Consider the following 15,461-nt stretch of genomic DNA (forward strand, 5'->3'; position numbering starts at 1 on the left):
CTCCAAATGTACAAAAAAATGAGCTCAATGTTAAAATTGACCGGAGTTCTCCTTTAAGTAACAATTATAAGTATTATTTTGGGGAATCTGTACTTTCCTGAAATCTGTTAAACCCCAAAACTTGTAGTTACATTTATAATAAAAAAATAAAAAAAGTTTTACTCCATTACAAAATCACGTGGACATAAAAGTACAAGTACGTCATCGTGACTTAAATCTGTTATTGATTTAATAATAATAATAATAATAATGAAAATTGTATTCTGTGACTAACAAGCCAATCAATCATGCTCCCATAAGTTTATCTTTCCTTTTAAACAGCCAATTAATTTTATTTTTTAAATAGTTCAAAAAATTAATAAATACATGTCCATAATTTCCCCCGTAATTGTCATTCCAAACCTGCATGACTTCAGTGGATCTCAAAAGGAGAAGTTCTAAGAATGTTCATTATTTTATTCATGATGCTAAAGTGCTCTGATTCACGCTGTGCTGCTTTTTTTTTTTTTTTGGGCCAATTTTAGAAATTTCATAATTGTCAGAATCATTAAAATTCCAAAATTGGCCAAAAAAAGCAGCACAGCGTGAATCAAAGCACATCAGCATGAAAGCAGTCCATTCAAGTCATGTACTACTCCAAGTCTTCTGAAGCTGCATGTGAGGATCTCCATTGACTTGTGTTGTATACATGTGTTTGTATAATAACCATTATTTGTAGATTAAAGGGGGGGTGAAATGCTCATTTTCACTCAATCTCCTGTTAATCTTGAGTACCTATAGAGTAATATTGCATCCTTCATATCTCCAAAAAGTCTTTTGTTTTATTATATTTTTGATTGAAAGATTGGCTGTACCGAGTCTTTCCGGAAAAAAACGAGCGGCTGGTGGCGGGCCGTGTGGGCGGAGCTAAAGCTGTGCTAACGCGCCGAGCTAACAACACACAGAGACATTTGTTCAACAGTTTTACTCACCGTTCCAACACACGACCGCGAACCTTTATCATTGTGACTGCTCGATCCTTAAGCATTAGGCGATCTGCAAATCCGTCGATCTGGGCTTTGTTTATAAAACAATCATCGTCGAAATGCAGGGAACAACAGTCTTACACAACTCCGTTTATGTTCAGGAAAACAAACTCCATCCACGGGTTCCTTAACGCTGGGTTCTTTGGGAATCTGTGCAGGGTTGTCTTGCCCTGGCAACCAAAAACACACTTCTTTGGTGACATTGACTTCCCAAAAGCCGGGCAGGGCGCTTTGATGGCGAACTGCTTTCACTCTCTTGCTCTGTTCTACGAGTGCGCGCGCGCCCGCGATCTTACCGGAGAAGTGCCCTTAGGACCCATAGACATAATATACATAGACGCCCTATTGGCCGCTTTGGAACGTTGCTGCGATACGTCAACGCGTCCGCCATTTTGTGGAGGGCAAGACTGCGCTGTAATCAAATGCAAGTAAACTGCTGAGCTGCGGTTTTTCTGTATAAAAACCAAAAAAAATTATATTTATCAACCGATTTCAGTGGTTTGTATGTGGTGTACAAAAAAAAGTTCCATCTGTAGTTAGTTAAACTCTCAATAGTTAGACTTATATATTATTATTTTTTTTTTAATAAGGAATGGCCAAAGCTCTGGCTTGTCATGTATTTAGCTTTTCATTCTTGGATAAGAATTGTGAACACCCCCATACTGAGATATAATTTAATTTTCACATTAAATTAAATAAAGTTTTCTTATTGTGGGAAAAGCATATTCTGTCATTGACCCGATTTTAGCAATAACAAAGATAACTGATGGATCCTTTATGGTAATATGATATGGTACAACTACAGTGCAATGCAAATAGTAAATATAAGATAAAGTGAGAGGTAGGCTAATAGTAAATAGTTTAGTCAATAAAATAAACAAACAGTATACAGTAAATAAAATAGTAATGAAAAGTATAATTATATAATATCATAAGTACTAATATAATAATAATAATAATAATATATTGATAATAGCATATAGTTTGTAGCATCCAGTCAATATTGAGAAGGCCAGAACTGATGGTTAAACTGACTTTTATTGCCGTCCGTGTCATCAACCAACGTAAGAGCTGAGTAAAAACAAATAGACCATGCCTTACCATCACATTTCGAACGTTACAGCTCATTACATTAGTTTCAATCCGATAGCATTACCAAATTATACATTTTACGATAAACATTTCAAGTAACTCAAATATATTTCTCATTAACTCTACCAACCTTGTTCCCCAATTGACCGAAGCTAAACCTTGTAGTTTTAACTGTTTCTCCGTGGCCTTTTACTGTTTTTAACCGTGAACCTTTTCAGACTTTCCTTTCGTCCTTTGCGCCATTCGCCAGTTTCGTTTCCGTCACCATACTTCCGATTTCTTTGGTTATCAAAATAAAAGCCCGATACCATAATAATAAAACCTAATAGCGTAGCTATAATCAAAATAGTGCTTAACTACTCTGTTGGTCTTTACACTCCCACCAAATTATTTCCTGTTACACACATAAAAACACAAATAATTTCTCCAAGTTACTTAACCAGAATACAGAAATAACCTTGTAAACATGTTACAACTGTAACTTCAACATTTCAATAGACTTAAGCATTGTAAATTTACCTTTCACAATCTTCTAGTAGCAGAACTAACTTATGTACTGGGCGTTCTACTACAGACATTTTATTCACACGTTGACCCCTTTTGGTAAGATTTCTGTCTGCAAAGCCTATTTTGACCTTTCTGACAAGTCCATCTGTATCTTTTACAGTGTCCAAGATTCGTCCAAGTTTCCACTGTGATCGTGGTTGCATTTCATCCTTGTCCATTACTATGTCGCCTATTTGCATGTTTCTTTTAGGCTTGTGCCATCTTTGTCTGACCATTATGTTCTGCAAGTACTCCCCTTTCCATCTGCTCCAAAATTGTTCGAGCAAGTACTGTACTTGACGCCATCGTTTTTGTGCATACAAGTCCTCCTTAACGAACTGTCCTGGGGGAGGCAGAGGAGTTGAGGTTTTCAATGTGACAAGATGATTTGGAGTTAGCGGCTCCAAACTGTTTGGATCGTTGAGATTGTCTGTTGTAAGGGGGCGGCTGTTTACTATAGCAGCTGCTTCATACAAGAAGGTTCTGAGTGAAGAGTCGGTGAGTCGACCTGGTGTGAGAGCCAGTGTTGCATTAAGAACGTTTCTCACAGTACGTATCTGTCGTTCCCATACTCCACCTGCGTGACTAGCATGAGGTGTGTTTAGGACAAAATCACATTGTTTTTCTGCAAGGAAGGTTGTCAGTTTGTCAGTGTCAATTTCACCTTGTGCTGCGCTCAGTTCGTTTTTGGCACCTACAAAGTTAGTACCCTGATCGCATTTTATTTGTCTGACAGAGCCTCTTAGAGCGATAAAGCATCTGAGTCCATTTATAAAAGTGTCCGTTGATAGGTCTTCTAACATTTCGACATGTATTGCACGTGAATAAAAGCATGTGAAAAGGAGGCCATACCTTTTATATTCTTTCCTTGCTTGTTTGGTCAGGAACGGTCCAAAAACGTCCATACCACAGTATGTGAAAGGCGGAGAGTGTTCAATTCTTTCTGTGGGTAAGTCTCTCATTTTTTGTCCTTCCACAGGTCTCCTTTGTTTCCGACAAAACACACACTGGCGAATGTAGGATGCAACCGTTTGACTCAACTTTGGAATCCAATAGCCATTGGCTCGTATCTCATTCATCGTGAAGCCCTTTCCCTGATGATTGACCCTTTCGTGGCAGTGAGCAATTATCAGTTTTGTGACGTGATGTTCTCTGGGAATGATTGTTGGATGTTTAAATGAGCTGGGAAGAGATGAGTGATGGAGCCTTCCTCCCACCTTAAGCACATTGTCCTTGTCCAAGAGAACATCCAAGTGGTACATCTTGTTGTTCTTTGGAAGTTGTTTGCCTTTGTTTAATGTCTCTATTTCGTTTTGATATGCTTGTCTTTGTAAGTCTTTGATAATCACAGTTTCTGTGTTTTGTCTTTCAGTTACCGTTGTGAGTGTCTTTGATTTGTCTTTGAGCAGGTATCGTCTGAGACGTGCGACTGCGCTGACTGCACGGGACCAGGAGGAGAACTTTGTGAGCCGGTCACTAAGGTTAGTATGTTCAACCGTTTCTGTGCTTAGTGTCTGTACCTTTCTCACCTCTGGGTCTCCTACTGTAAGTACAATGGTCTCTTTTGTTGGAATCTGTATTTTCTTTTCCCACAGGAAGTGAGGGCCTGTGAACCAATTAGATGAAAGCAGTTCATTTACAGATGTGCCCCTGGATGCCATATCTGCTGGGTTTTCGCTGGTAGGCACATAAAACCATTGTTGCGGTGAGGTACTGTTGCGGATTTTCTGCACTCTATTAGCAACAAACGTGTGAAACCGCCTCGCATCGTTGTTTATGTATCCTAGAGTGACCTTTGAGTCTGTCCAGAAGAACTCCTCAACATTGTCATAGAGCAGTTCCTCTCTTAGCGTGTTACTTACAGCGACTGATACTGCGGCTGCGGTAAGCTCTAACCTTGGGATCGTAGTGACCTTTGTTGGAGAGACGCGTGCTTTGCCCATGATGAAGGTACAGTGGACATCTTCCCTTTTGTTTATGAGTCTGAGATAAGAACACTGTCCATATCCTGTGGTGCTTGCATCCGAAAAGTGGTGTATTTCTCTTTTTACCACTTCTCCAAAATCTGCAGGAACATAACATCTGCTGATTTGCACATGTTTTAGGTTGTGTAGATCTCCTTTCCAGCACTCCCACCGTGGCTTAAGATGCTCAGGTAACGGGTCGTCCCAGTCTGTTCCTTGACGACACATTTCTTGGAGAATCCCCTTTCCCTTGAGCACATAGGGAGCAATGAAGCCAAGGGGGTCGTATATTGCTGCAACTGTGGACAAGATGCCACGCCTGGTTGGTGGTTGGTCCTTTAGTGTGATGTTGAATGTAAAGCTATCCTTCTCCACATTCCAATAAATGCCAAGTGCTCTTTCTGTCTGTGTTTCATTAAACGTCAAGTCCTTTGCTTTTGTATCTGTTGCATGCTCTGAAGCTGGAATGCTTTTTAAAACTTCAGAGTTGTTGGACACGAATTTGTGTAACCTTAGTCCACCTTTTGCACATAGTTCGCGTGCTTCCTTTGCCAGTCGTATAGCATCCTTTACTGTCTCTGCGCTGGTGACTCCATCGTCTACATAGAAGTCTCTTGCTACGAACTGTGAGCCAACTGGATATGCAGAACTGTTCTCTTTGGCTAAATGTTTGAGTCCGTAGTTCGCACAACCGGGTGAAGAAACGGCGCCAAAGAGGTGTACTGTCATCCTGAACGCTTGTGGTTGGCTGTTCATATCTCCGTCTTTCCACCATATGAAGCGCAAGTAGTTGCGATCATTTTCTTTGACTTGGAACTGGTGAAACATCTTTTCAATGTCGCACATTAGAGCTACTTGGTGCTGTCTGAAGCGCACAAGCACACCAGTTAGGTTGTTGATCATGTCAGGACCGTTCAACAAATGCTCATTAAGACAGGTGCCTTTGTGTTTTGCAGAGCAGTCGAAGACCACGCGCAACCTCTCAGGTTTCTTAGGATGATAGATGCCGTGGTGCGGTATGTACCATGTCTCTCCGGATGGTCCATTATCATCAGTCTTTTCGGCATCCCCTCTTTTGATGATGTCGCTCATGTACTTCATGTAGTCCCTTTTGTATTTTTCATCTTTCATGAATTTGCGTTTGAGCTGGTTTAGCCTGGTTTCAGCGAGTTGTCTGTTATCTGGCATTTGTGGTCTTTCTTTAAATGGTAATGGCATTTCAAAATGTCCATTTTCAGTCTGTGTTATGCCATGCTCGAGTTTCTGAAGGAATACTAAGTCTTCTTGCGACACAGTCTTTTCATTCCCGTCAGTCTCTTTGAAATCTCTCTCCAAGGCACGTATTGCATCTGCTGGAGTGGAGGGAGGGATTTCTTTAACAGTGATTCGGTGACAGAGACTGCTCGCCGAATCTGTTTCGTTGCATGGTGTCGAGTTGCCAACTATGCTCCATCCCAAATCAGTGTGAATGGCATAGGGCTCATTTTCTTTGCCTAAGATTACTTGTTTGGGTGCGAGAGCTCTAGGACAAGTATAACCTATGAGGAGACTTACTTCACAACTGAGGAGTGGAGGGACCTCGTCTACGATCGGTAGCAAGTGACTCCACTGTTTGGCTGTTTCACATGTAGGTATGTGTTCTCTGTTAGCAGGTATGTAATCCTTTGTGTATGCAGTGGGGAGCTTTATGACTGTGGCTGAGTTATAACCTCTCACTAAGAGGTCAGACACCTTTCCACTGCTTACAACTGCATTTCTACCCATCATAGTAGTTAGTTTCAGCTTTACTGGACAAACATCTGCCTGCAGCTCATGTGTGACATCCTGATCAATGAATACAGTGTCGCTCTGTGTGTCTAATAACGCATAGACCAGTTTTTCCTTGAGTGGGTTAGTGGTAGTGGACAGCCACACTGGAACTATCATTGAGGTGCTGACAGACTGTTCAGATCTGGCAACATTAAGTGACATGGCTGTTGCTGTTGCTGTTTCAGGTGAGCTACCTTGGGCTGCATAGTTTGTGCTCGCACGTGTTTCTCTTTGCAGACCGTTCCTGTAGGTTTCATCGTGAAGACATGTCGGGTGTCGCTTTGTGCAAGTCTCACAAGTGAGGCGGCGTTTGCAGTCCTTAGCACTGTGTCCTTGTTTTAGACAGCCATAACAAAGTCTATTGTCTTTCACATGCTTCTTTCTGTTTTCTAGAGACATTTTCAAGAGGTCAGGGCACTTGTGAAGTTGATGGGTGCCTTGGCACATTGTGCATGGAGAGCCGGTAAGTGTTTTTGTTATTGTTCTTTTATCACTTTGTTCAGTTGTGTTTGTGTTAAATACACTTGCCTTGTTTCTTTTGATATCCTTTGTGTTCCTTCTGTCGCTGTTTGTTTCAGTGCAGCGAAGTGCATGAATGGAGGTGACCGGGTTGCAGGCGACTTCAGCTTCTAATGAGAGGAAGGAGGCAAAAGCAATAAAACTTGGAAACTCACCGCCCTCCATTAAAGTCTTTGTTACCTGCCTGTTCCATCTCGCATTTATCCAGTCTGGTAGTTTGTGCAACAGTTTTTGGTTTTCTTCGCTGTCATTGAGTATTTGTAGCCCCTTTACATGAGGCATTGCAAGCATGCATGCATTTATGAAATCTGCAAATGCCCTTAGTCCATCGGCATCTCTAGACTGCACTTTAGGCCAGTTTGATAGCCTTTCTCTAAATGCCTTCTGAATCACGAATGGCTGGCCGTACCTCTGGTTTAGTTTGACCCAAGCGTCATTGTATGCCTCCTCATCGTTTCTAAAGAAAGTCCCTTCAAGGCATTTTCGAGCTGGGCCCGTAACATATCTTTTCAGATAGTACAACTTGTCTGCCGCTGAGATGTCCCTTTGTTCAATCAGTGATATGAATGTGGATTTCCATTCAATAAAGCTTATTGGTTCGCCACTAAACACTGTCGGTTCTGGCGCGGGAAGTCTGTTCAGTTTAATGCTGTCCTGCACTGCTTGAGCTAGTTGAGTGACACTAGGGGGAGCTGTTTGCACAGGAATAAAAGAGAGTGCTGGTGTGGGCTGTTTGGGTGTGAAGTATGGGCTCACCTGTTCACCTTTAATTGACTGTACGTCATCCACCTGTGATAACTCTCTGTCATATGCTTCAAACCTGGCTCGAGCTGCTTTCACATCCTTCTGTGCTTTCAATCGTTCCAACTCTGATGTTTGAGCTGCCATTTGTTTCTTGTGCTCCTCCTCTAGAGCTTTTATCCTTTCCTGTTGTCTTTGTTCCTCTAATACGATCTCATATTCAGCCTCTTTTGCAGCTAGCTCTGCTGCTGCGTCAGCTCGTTTTGCTGTGAGCTGTGAAGCTGAGGACCGTTGGCTGCGATTTGATGCTGCGGTTGAGCCGTATATGGACTGGGCGTAGTCGTGCTCTAAAAGTCCACGTAAACGAGTTCTTTCGCGCTCTGCATCAAAATCCTCATCAACACCACTTAATCTTTCCAGAATTATCCTTACAATGTCATGAGTTATTGCATCGCATGCATCCATCTTTCTCCTTATGTCAGATGATGGTGCCATTTGGTTTCTTATTTCTGAATATAACTTCAATACATCATCTCTCTTTTGCTCTGTTATGTCTGCGAGTTCTGACATCTCCGTGTCTGTGATATCTAACTTTAACCTTTCTCTTGTTTCGCGTACCTGTGTTTTCCATTGTTCATAAAGAGTTATTAATCTTTTTTCCCTTTTACTCATTTCTTCCTTTTGGAATGTTATCATCCTTTCCGTTTGTACTTTAACTCTTTCAGAACGTCTTGGCAACTTTGACATGCTTTGAGCTTTGTTTTGAAGCTCTGTTAAGATTTGTTCTTTGCATGTGATCGAATCTTTAATGTTTTGTTTATCCTCACTTTCGTCTTTAAGTGAGTCTTTTAAATCTTGAATTTCTTGTTGTAAATTTGTGATCTGTTCATTTATGTCCATTTGACTTACTGAAACAGCCTGTGATTCTTCCATTTTGAGCACTTTTCATTGAACTGTTTTATTTTCTGACCAACTTCTGCCATCTGCTGGACGTCACGGGTATTGCCGTTGGATCTCGTAGCCCCGTTGTGCAGCGTGCGGCGGTGGTCAAGCTCTTACTGTAGCATCCAGTCAATATTGAGAAGGCCAGAACTGATGGTTAAACTGACTTTTATTGCCGTCCGTGTCATCAACCAACGTAAGAGCTGAGTAAAAACAAATAGACCATGCCTTACCATCACATTTCGAACGTTACAGCTCATTACATTAGTTTCAATCCGATAGCATTACCAAATTATACATTTTACGATAAACATTTCAAGTAACTCAAATATATTTCTCATTAACTCTACCAACCTTGTTCCCCAATTGACCGAAGCTAAACCTTGTAGTTTTAACTGTTTCTCCGTGGCCTTTTACTGTTTTTAACCGTGAACCTTTTCAGACTTTCCTTTCGTCCTTTGCGCCATTCGCCAGTTTCGTTTCCGTCACCATACTTCCGATTTCTTTGGTTATCAAAATAAAAGCCCGATACCATAATAATAAAACCTAATAGCGTAGCTATAATCAAAATAGTGCTTAACTACTCTGTTGGTCTTTACATAGTTTATGTATACTTTAATAATAGCAGTAGAATATGAAATATCAATTACAGAATATAGACAATAAAAATAATAGGTTAAATAGTTACTATGAATAGTAAAATAATTTGACAGCATAACTATAATAGATTGATAATTGTAAGTGGTATATTATTATAATAACAATAATAAATAATGCAAATTTATACATTTTAAAATATTATTACATAGGCTATATAAAATAAAAAATGACGCAACCCTGTCTCTTTTTGTTAAATTTCAGTTTTTAAAAGGTATAAGAAGCTATACAAATCAAGAAATAAAGTAAACGATCCAGTCAAACATACAGCAGGCTACACTGTTATAATAGCCTAAATATATTAAGTTATGAAACTTCACTTTGCCCTCAGCCAAAACAATCTGCCAAGGAACAAATTATAGATTAATGAAACCAAAGATCGCCCGTTAGATAAACACAAGACGAATTATTCTCACTAGACTGACAGCGACTAACGTCAGAACTCAGAAGCGGTGTACGACATGCACTATAGCCGAGGCAAGGCTGTTCTCGGCGGGGTACATGAGCGCTGAGCGCCCGCAGGGATCGCTGGATCTCACAACTCCGAAACCGTCAGATAACATTTTTAAAGGCGCTATCTTTATAAATAAACCACAGATTTGAGCTTTAAACAACTACATTGTCGACTGAAAAACTCTTAAAACTACATTTCGTGACACAATAACAGTAGTATTTTTAAATTTCGTGGCCTTTCTCCTCTGAAAATAAAAATAGTAAATGAAATGCAACCAGAAACAAATTTTCAGTTTTGCTTGAGAAAGGTAATTCCCTGAGACCTGTTTTCAATTGTGTGGCGATTTGTAAAGCCCCAAGCAGCACAAGAAATAGGCATTTTTCTCAATTCTCGTTATGAGAGGTATGGGAAAGTTGCCCTCCGCAGTATGGCGGCGCCGTTGACGTACGATCCAGCGGCCAATAGGGCGTCTATGTATATTATGTCTATGTTAGGACCCATATAACACATACCCATACTCGAAAAAAAACTTTCCGAAACTTGTGACAAACCGGAAGGAGTATTTTTGGAACAAAAATACTCCTTCAAACGTACAACTTAGTTTTTGAAACTTTGTCCATGTTTAGCATGGGAATCCAACTCTTTACCAGTGTAAAAGTGTAAAAAACTCAGTATGCATGAAATAGCATTTCACCCCCCCCTTTAATGAACTTGAGCTAAAGGTGAAAACGGTTCATGATCACTTCTTGATTATTAGTTTAAAAATCACTATATTCAAACCTGTCAACTCTGTAAAAAATCATCTGCTACAAAATAAACAGGAGGATTCAGAATCTACTGTGTCCTATACATAGTCAGAACAATGAAAAAATTGTATTTCTTTAAAGGTTTTCACTTTAGAGTGCATCAAAATAAAATGCAGTATTTAATGCAATTACTGAAATTAAACTACAGAAAAATTAAGAGTAATCCATTACTTTACTTTTTTTAAGGGAAAAGTAATTAAATTACAATAATTACTTAGTAATGCATTACTCCCAACACTGATTTTAACTTGTAAATATTGTCCTTTATATACCTCTGTGTAAAATTCTGCATGAGGAGCACATTTGACTGATGATTGATCTGTGAATCGAAAATGAATCAAACTTACTAACGCTGAGTAGCTATAAAATAAACACAAATAAGTCTGACCACAAAATGAAATGATTGTAATATGATTAATAATGAACATGCTGTAATATTATTTGTGATAGTGAACATGAAAGTCAACACTGACACGTACAGTAAACTGCTGTTAGGAGCAGGACGCTCTGTGAACAAATGTCCTTTATTCACTTCATACAGCTTACCAAATGGCAATTAGACAGTAAGGAAGAGTCAGTAATACAGGACAATATTACCGAACACACACACACACCCCCTGATATACCAAATGCGCTGCAATACCGCTAATGCAATGCACACAAACACACACGTGCTTTGATTGATAAATGCACTTTAATTACAATTCCATCTTGCAAATACCAGCTGAGTGGAACGAGTGAAAACAGGAAATTAAAATGGCGACATTTTGAAAGTCAGCATACAAAAATGGCAAAAATTTATATGTACAAAATATGTACAATGGCGCTATATACATCCAAGTATTATAAAAATCATACATCTTGTACATCTCCAACATGACAGGCAATAATTAACAAGATTTTTAAGGATGTCACCTGGCACTTTTTCAGTCGGTGCTGCTGTTTTCTCCAGAATTCCTTTAAATGTCAATCATGGACACAAATATACTGTTTTTACGCAAGTATCAAAAAAGTCAGGGGCCTCATTTATACAATGTTGCGTAGAAACAGTCCTACATTTGAGCTTATGATCATTTCTCAAATATGCCTACGTTTGATTCATCCGTACGCCTTTCTGTCCAGAAATGTATGTTTGTCAAAAATGTATAAATCACAAGTGATTTTGAAATTGTGTGCAGCCGAAAGGTTTCAGATCTCCACCTTGTAAACGCCTAATTAAAGGGATGCTTCACCGATTAGCATTAAGCTTTGTATCAGTAGAAACCCGCTAGTATTTTGGAGTGACCGTGCTTCCCTCCCTCATGTCCCCCTGAGACGAGAGATTTCTGGATTGTGTGTCTGGAAAAAAAACTCAGATGACGCAAAAAATCATCATTTAAGGGTCATCGGAGGCTTTTTTGTCCAGAGGCGAGAGACTACAGCCAGTAGGAGGAGCTCGTTCCGCATGTCTTCAACCCGCCCATAGGGGGATCTCACGATAAAACGCCGTCTTTTCAGTTTCCAGTCACTAGTATCCTAGTTGTATCATTTCTCCCGATACTGCCCTCTGTAACCGGTAGGCGTGGCTTGGGAGTGGCCTCATAGGGCAGCGAAGCAAGTGCATTCTGGGAGTTGTTGTCTTTCATCCACATGAGCCAATAATACATTTTCTGGCTTTTCTCAGTCTAGAAGGCTCCAACTTCTGAAATAATTTCACATTTCTACTACATAAATGACCCAATTTAAATACACATTCATCTTTCCAGCGGTGAAATATCCCTTTAATGTTATTAGCATATAAAAGAGCACCAGTCAATGTCCAAATGCTTTACTTGAGAATACAGAGCGGCGAGAATTGCTTAGATTTCCAAATACCTACAGGGAAAAGTGTGTACGCTTGATCCGAGCACTTTTCCACGGCAAAGACCGCTTTTATAAATATGAAAGTTGGCGTGGATTTTAGAGTACGCAAACTCTATGTTCAAATCTGTGCGTACGCATGTTTTATAAATGAGGCCCAGGGAGTTGTGATGATGTGCATGGCTTTGTGGGAATTTATGGTGAATCGTTCGCAAACACAGTCATACATATACACTTACACGCTCACAAACACACACTTACAATCAAAACAAATGTGTACAAATATATAGGGCACAAGTGTAAACACAATAAAACACACTTAAATATCCAGGATTCAAAGAAGCTGAATTACTGGCCTTTAAAAACACTTCTTGCTCTTTCTTCCTAACTCATTTCTGACCTGACAGGGTCCAAAATTAGCTCTCACCAAGCATGAAATATGATAAATAAAATGGATTTACTCACCAGTTGGCTGGTAACTTTACCAGGAACTGTAAAATTGATGGTTTAAATCGATTAGTAAGAATGAAAATCTGATCCTCGCTGATGTAAATGACATGACCAATACATAATTTTATATGGTGTCATATTGTACATGGGATAATTTTCCTCACATTGTTGTAACGGCGCAGTTTCATGGTCTCATCAGATTTATCATCTCCATTATCATTTAAAGAAATATATGAATGTGTTACAGTTTCATGACTGATACGAAATATTTATGGCTGTTAAATGTTCTTAAAGGCACACTATGTAACTATTCGCCACTAGAGGTCGTTTATTCAAAACAAAGGCGTATCTTGATGACACCTTGATTTCGCAGAGTCATGGGAGTTGTAGTCTTCACCTCTACAGCCGGTGGAGAATACGATGGACTCGGGCAGAAATCATATTCATGAATGACCAGTAATGTATTAAAGATTTATTAAAGGGTAACTCTCGCCAAAATGCAACCTAGGCTATTTTTGTTAATCTACCCGAGTCAAACTTTAGTTTAAAAGCATAATTAGAATGGAAACGCCACTTTTAAGTTTGACCGTATTTTCGGTCAAATTGCCTTTCGAATGGGAGTGAATGGGGCACTTCTATGATAGCATCAAAATCGCTCTTTTTAAATACTAAGAAGGCTCGACACAACATGAAACTGTGCTCGAAGTGTCACCAGGGGCTCTACACATGAACTCCAGCATTGAGAACATTGTTTGTGTACACAGAGTTTACTAAATCTTTAAAAACCTTATCAGTTAGTGTTTCCGTCCACCGGCATTTTGACAGTCAAAAATCTCAGAATGCAACGTAACCGGGAGGAGAGTAAAGATGGAAAGCTCCTAAAGCTTAGTTCCATATAAATTCACAGATAATTTGTTGTTTTGTCGTTAGTAAAAATCAATATTGACCTTTATAAGAAGCAATACTAAAATTCAGGGTCAGTTCAGTCACATTCGCAGATTGACTATTTTTTGACTGGTGGCTGGAAACAACAACAGTTGTTCAAAATCTTTCTTTTTAGTAAACTCTGTGTACACAAACAATGTTCTCAATGCTGGAGTTTATGTGTAGAGCCTCTGGTGATACTTAAAGCACAGTTTCATGTTGTGTCGAGCCTTCTTAGTGTTTTAAAAATAGCGATTTTTGATGCTATCATAGAAGTGCCCCATTCACTCCCATTCAAAAGGCAATTTGACCGAAAACTTGAATGAAAGAGGCATTTATATAGCGCTTTCATATGTACTACTGTACACCCAAAGCGCTTTACAATTGTATCAGGGAATCTCTGTGTGGGATAACGCCGCACTGTTTTATCATATTAGATACATTTGAGTGTGTTGAAAGTTGTTATAATGCTACTCTGTACTATAACTGCTGCTTTATGAGCAGTTGTTGTTGCTCACTGCAGTAAGCAAGATCAATATTATCTGTTGCCTTGGATTTTGGCTTGCTTAGTTAGGGACATTTAATATTCAACAATATTATTGATCTGCCTTACTTAAAGGTGGACGATGACACAATTTTCTTCTAGAAAAAAACTTTGTTGTATTATTTTCATGTTATCACTGTAAAGCTGCATTGATACAATCTGTATTGTAAAAAGCGCTATATAAATAAAGGTGACTTGACTTGACTATTAGGCATGGTAAAGCATGGTACTCGCGGTATATCAAGAAAACGAGATTTAAACAAAAAGACTAACTGTGTTGAGCTGTATAACAATGATTAGTTTTCTGTCGATGGAATCGTTAATCAAGGGTATGATGTCATTGATAGGTCATTGTCCTGGTTAAAAACTGCTTATTTCTCTGGATTTAAACATTCTAAGAAACATTTGGGATAATGTAAGTGCACAAATCAACAAAATATATAACATTGTTCTAGTGGATATTTGAATCCAAAAATCTTACATAGTGTGCCTTTAATTCAACCATCATCGGCAAGACAGCAAATTAAAATTTTGGACTCTGTCTGTCAATAGAGTTTCTTCAGTTGAGATCAGACCTCTATAACGCAAAGCTCAGAGGTCAAGGTTCACCACAACAGAAGTCATTTATTCCCCCAGTGGTCAAAGTGCAGTCAGTCACACCTCCAGCTCCTGGTTTTCTGCATAGTGGAAGCGGTTGAGTTTCTCGCGCTGGCGGTTGCAGATGTCCGTCTTGGGTCCGTGCGCTGGTTTGAGAGCCGGAGAGGGTGCAGGTGATGGAGGAAGGGTGAGCTCGATCTCTTCGCTGCAGAGCACCGGCGTGGGCACAGAGGTGGGCACTGTTTGGGCAGGAGGCAGCAGAGCCGCGCTGTGGTCCAGGTTACGGATGAGAGTGCAGAGCCGCTGGTTGTTGATGGCGTTGTCTTCGGGCGCTGAGGTGCGCAGCTGCTCTTTGGTCCGATGGCGGTGGTGCAGACGGGACAGTAGTAATGCACACACAGAGCAGCTGCCTGACACAAGCAGGGCAAACACACCCACCAACACCATATAAAGACTGAACCCGCTCACCCCTGGCTCTGACACGGCTCCTGAACAGCAAGAAAGATCCGGTCAACATCATTTCACATGCTAAAGAACTGCTTTACGTGACCG

The 15,461-nt window shown here is 39.9% G+C and overlaps 2 protein-coding genes across 5 annotated transcripts in view; both read right to left on the reverse strand.

Moving 5' to 3' along the window:
• Nucleotides 1–2,016: 2,016 nt before the first annotated feature.
• Nucleotides 2,017–9,208, reverse strand: LOC308694883 (uncharacterized protein). 3 transcript variants are annotated; one of them, XM_081372694.1, is made up of 3 exons: nucleotides 8,993–9,208; nucleotides 7,712–8,841; nucleotides 2,017–7,065 (listed from the first exon to the last, which is right to left on the reverse strand). In XM_081372694.1, exon 3 carries the CDS (start codon nucleotides 6,881–6,883, stop codon nucleotides 2,633–2,635), a length of 4,251 nt encoding a protein of 1,416 aa, XP_081228820.1. In that variant the 5' UTR covers nucleotides 6,884–7,065; nucleotides 7,712–8,841; nucleotides 8,993–9,208; the 3' UTR covers nucleotides 2,017–2,632. The 3 variants fall into 3 exon arrangements, 2 of the variants coding, with proteins under 2 accessions (XP_081228820.1, XP_081228819.1); XR_014030649.1 differs by having other exon boundaries at nucleotides 2,018–2,096; nucleotides 2,248–8,841; XM_081372693.1 differs by having other exon boundaries at nucleotides 2,017–8,841.
• A 1,963-nt stretch (nucleotides 9,209–11,171) lies between these two features.
• LOC308694661 (uncharacterized protein) overlaps nucleotides 11,172–15,461 on the reverse strand; it is a 68,634-nt gene continuing 64,344 nt past the window's right edge. For both annotated transcript variants that reach the window (XM_081372312.1, XM_081372311.1), the window contains exon 14: nucleotides 11,172–15,397. In XM_081372312.1, coding sequence (XP_081228438.1) covers nucleotides 14,967–15,397 — 431 coding nt within the window. In that variant the 3' untranslated portion in view covers nucleotides 11,172–14,966. The remainder of the gene's footprint in view (nucleotides 15,398–15,461) is intronic.

This window comes from Scardinius erythrophthalmus, assembly GCF_964197995.2.
Source record: "Scardinius erythrophthalmus genome assembly, chromosome: 8".
Classification (NCBI taxonomy): Eukaryota; Metazoa; Chordata; class Actinopteri; order Cypriniformes; family Leuciscidae; genus Scardinius; species Scardinius erythrophthalmus.